Source organism: Drosophila miranda, chromosome XR (assembly GCF_003369915.1).
Source record: "Drosophila miranda strain MSH22 chromosome XR, D.miranda_PacBio2.1, whole genome shotgun sequence".
Classification (NCBI taxonomy): domain Eukaryota; kingdom Metazoa; phylum Arthropoda; class Insecta; order Diptera; family Drosophilidae; genus Drosophila; species Drosophila miranda.
Window position 1 is genome coordinate 14,094,848 of NC_046674.1, and position 4,725 is coordinate 14,099,572.

The window sequence follows — 4,725 nt, forward strand, 5'->3', positions numbered from 1 at the left end:
CGATCAAATCAATGATCGACATCTACCATCTACCACAGACCCACACACAAATTCGTTGCAGCACTATGTGGGCCTAGGCCTGAAAAGCCAACAAAAAAAAAAAAAAGAAATCCAATTAACACTTTTAGAACGTGCCAAAAGTTTATTGCGCAAAAGCTTGATTTATGCAAAAAGATTGGGTAGCCACTGTGTCTAAGTCGCCGAGTCGCGGGCCGAATGGGGGCTAGAACACCCACAACCCACAACGAGACCAGCCAGACCGGCCGAATCCATCAACCTCGAGATCTACCTGCAAGAACTGGTGGAAAAGCGTCCACCCCTTGGGGAAATAATTCCCAAGCAGGCAAAGATATTAAATAATCCATAAATGGATTTATTCGATGGAAAATTAATAAAAAAAAAATATAAAAAAAACAAAAATAAATAAATTAAATAAAAAATAATTCATCGAGTCAGTAACGCTTCTAATTGACCATGATGCGGCACAGAAAATTTAAAAAAATAAATAAAATAAAAATAAATAATATAAAAAAAGACATTAAAATCGAAATTTTAAAATTTATATAAAAACAAATAAAATTAAAAAAAATTTAAGTTTATATCAAACAAGAAATCAATCAATAGTAACATTATAATATAAGTAATATTATAAATTCTATTAATTAATGAGGAAAAATTTCTCAATTAATATCTTTAGCAGACAAGGTTATTAAATAATCCACAAATAAATTTATTCGATGGAAAATTAATAAAAAAAAAATTAAAAGAAGTAAATAAAAATATGGAAAAAAAAATAAAATATAAAAATAAAAAACATAAAAAAGACACTAAAATCGCAAACTTAATATTTAAATAAAAAATAATAATAAATTAAAATAAAGAAATAAAAGCAAATAAAATATAAAAAATCCATTAAAAGTGAAAATTTAAAGTTTATATCAAAAAAGAAATCAATCAATAAGTATTATAATATATATCATATTATAAATATAAGTAAAACTTGTAGAACTAGGATAAAAACCAAATAAATAACATAAATATCTTCCAAGAATACGTCTCCGATCGATGCTCATCTGCAGCCCCTAAGAACACCTCCTTTTAATACCATGAGCCCCCTAAAATTCCTATAGAATAGAGTGTTTATTCCTATAGAGCGGATAAACCGATATTTGAATGCCAGTAACATCCCTAATGCCTTAATAGACAACATTAAATTCATGCACTCTTGAAAATATTCAGAGTCTTAACTCAAGGGCTCGTAGGGTACATATATATACATATATATTCGTATCCGATTTGATACAAATGATAAAGCTGATTAATAAATGTTTTCATTATATAAATCAATAATTATAAAACATTCAAAGTGCCGAAATGTCCGCTGCGTTTCTTCGATACAGATCGACTGCATATGGTAGATACGAGTACGAGTATCTGCTTTGTCGTTCTTTTGCGTTCATAATAATAAATTGCAGTGATTTAATCAATTGTGGCAGGTGTTTTCTTTCGATTTTCGCTTGGGTTTTGTTTTTGTTTTGCTTTTGGCAACACAAAAAAGAGCACGCAGCGTTCAGGCCAGATCGAAACTGGTTGGATCCGATGCCAAAATCCAAAATCCAAAACCCAACTGCAACTCCAACTCCAGCGATGGGGTCTGGGGGTCTTGTTTGATTTGCTCAAATTAGCGCATGCAGCACCGAAAGGAAAACCTGCTGGGTAGCTGGCCACTGTCGAGGCATTTGCAACATGTGGCACGTTTCTGTGTGCGGCGAGCAGGCGATTGAAATTGAAAACTTCACAGCAAATTGTTGGCACTTAATTGAGTAACTCTGATCGATCTCGAGATGTGCTTTGCATAAATTGAGAGGGAAAAGGGGTTAGGCAGCCGGCTTGGGGCTGCCCTGGGAGTGGGTGCGTGACACCTACAGTGTCATATGGAAGTCGCCTGACAGCTTGACTTTGATCGTGTCTGCATTGAAGTGCATTGTCTGCGATCTCCAGGGGTCCCAAGCGATCGCTTTGCATTGCAGTTTCATGGCTTGCGGCTTTATGGCTACGATTCCACGCTCGAAATTTATCGATCTCTTGAGTTGCTTTGGAACTGACACAATTGGGTCATAGTTCTTAGGGTCGTGCAGCTGTGCTCGTTCGTACGTTGCAATCTGTCTGTCTTTCGATTTCTGTCAATATCAATAATCCATTATTCTGGATACATTTCGCTTTCAAAGACTTTTTTTTGTTGTATTTAACGAAAATATGAATATACATATAAGGCTGTTAACCCCAAGAATCGCTGCAGCGGGATCTAACTCTGACGATCCTCAATCTTGATGATCACAGTCAGGCCGCCGACATTCTTGCCGGCACTGAAGAACGTTATGATCGCCTTGAGAATGCCCCGCGGCACCTGCTGGGGCCAGTCCTCCGTATTGAAGAGGACATTCTTGATGTAGTACTCGCCCTCCGGAATGGGACACGTATCCTCATCGACAGTGGGAAAATTGGTGGTCTCTCCCTGCGTTAGCGAGGGCTGAACGAACTGGACGTAGAACTTCTTGAAGCACTCACAGATGCTCGTCTGCGGCACGTCCATGGCCATGCGCTTGAAGTCGCCGTCACCGTTCGGACTCGAATAGAGCTCGACGGACACCTTGAAGTCGTCGTTGTTCATTTCGCCCAGGAACTTGAAGGACCCGTTCAGGGCTCGCTCCCGGCCAACGGTCTTCAGGGTGTCGAACAGCACCAAGGTCTCCGAGTCGCCCTCGAAGGGCTCCAGTTTCTCATTGGTGACCACATAAGATTGTTCGCACTACAAGACATCCCTCCATGTATTATCAATGCAATATTTGTATGGTTTATAGTCACCGAAATGTTGTGCAGCAATCGGAGCAGTAACACTGCCAGTATCCACTTCATTTTGATCTGTCCGTGCCGTTGGGTCCGGCCAGACCTATTTATGGGATGATCCCGGCATGCCATATTCATGTTCTCCAGCGATTAGTGATCTTGTTTTGTTCATTGACAACAATGTTGTTGCTGATTCGCTAATCTTCTACTTCGACAAGAACTTTTTTTCAATCACGAGATATACAGAATACAACACTGAAACACTGAATGGAATGCATAAATGAATGTATCCAGATACTGGCAATGCAGATAAATGGCATCCACAGACAATCGAAATCCCATAGGGCGATTTCCCGATTGATCTACCAGAGGATCTCATTCACAGTCAGGGGAAAGAAGGGCAGAGTAAAGAGAAACACACCCATATTTAGATTAAATTAAATATTTAAATATTCACTTTGATTTCAAACATGGATTTATTAAAAACTATCACGTTAAATATTCGACCCAGCAATAAAAACCACTCAACCTCCTCTGTTTTTTGGGGAATCGGCTGGCCAGGTCAGAACGGAACTCCCAAGACCTCGAAGACCTGGCCAGACCAGATTCTTGCTTCTTAAGGATGTCGAAGGATGTCGCCAGCGAGGCGATGGAGGCCTTATAGCCATCCTGGTCGTCGGAAGGGTGGAAGGGGAAGCTAATGGGTTTTGCTGCTCCCATGGAGAGCGAATATTTTTGGGATTTAATTAACTGCCAAACATTGACATAATGCCCGACTTGAGCGAGAATATGAGGGCAAAAATGTAGATTTTCAGACAAAAGTACAGCCCTAAACAATGCCTGTGAATAGGGGGACTCAACATATGACCACACACAAAATTATAGACCGCCGTGCTTTAGGGTCGAAGAATTGAATTCCAGTCAATAAACTTGTTCAAGCTCTTTCAACATATATCAATCTCTTATAATAATAGGGAGTGACAAAAGTATGAACAATAAAGAAAAAGAGAATTTCTCTCTTCTCTCTCACTTACCTATTATCCTCTTCGATTCTGATGAACTGAGAGACATCGCATTGCAAAACCGCGCTGAGACCGCAAGCGAAACGCATAAAATGTTTTCTAATTTGAGCACAAATTTCAGGCATATTTAGTTATTCATTTAACGGAACAATACCACATTTTAGATTTTTACACATAAAAAAAAAATATTATGAAAAATAATAGGTTTTTCTTTCTACAAACATCGCACATTGCCATTTTACGAAGGTACGACAAAACCGCATCGAAACCGCAGACGAAACGCACGAAATGAGCACAAATTTTAGGCATATTTATTTAAGGTGCGGCACTAGAGGACGAAGGTACGCGTAGACACACTTAACAGGAGAGAGTCAGATCTGCAGTTTTGGGAATGCCTCACCCCTTTATGGACTTCGCTTGGAACGAGAGAGACTCACTCCTTTTTTATTCTCTTCTTCACTGACTTTGACGCCATGGCGTGGGAGAGGGACAAAACTTGACGAATTTTCAAGCACGCACACACCCACGCACACGGGACCAAATGAAAAAAGCGAGGCAAGGAAATATTTACACATTTTAGATACATACATATTTACACATGAAAAAATATGTTTTTCTAAACTTATATCATATATATACATACACATATGTATATATATATATAACACATATACAGATATCACACATTAATGCACTTTTTCTTCGACGAGCTGCATTTTTGCCGCCATTTTGCTTTTTCCTGCGCCCCTGCAGAGACATTTTTTTGCCTTAAACACACATTTTCTTGCACTAAAATACTTTTTTGTATCGCCAAACTTAAAAAAACATCTGCGTGACATTTTAGTCGTTGGATTTT

General features: G+C 38.7%; 1 protein-coding gene across 1 annotated transcript; it reads right to left on the reverse strand.

Annotated features, from left to right (window-relative positions):
* Positions 1-2,218: 2,218 nt before the first annotated feature.
* Positions 2,219-2,924, reverse strand: LOC108150820. Its single transcript, XM_017279127.2, has 2 exons — positions 2,866-2,924; positions 2,219-2,809 (listed from the first exon to the last, which is right to left on the reverse strand). The coding sequence occupies exons 1-2, from the start codon at positions 2,914-2,916 to the stop codon at positions 2,306-2,308; spliced, it is 555 nt and encodes a 184-aa protein (XP_017134616.1). The 5' UTR covers positions 2,917-2,924; the 3' UTR covers positions 2,219-2,305.
* Between the last annotated feature and the right edge of the window lie 1,801 nt (positions 2,925-4,725).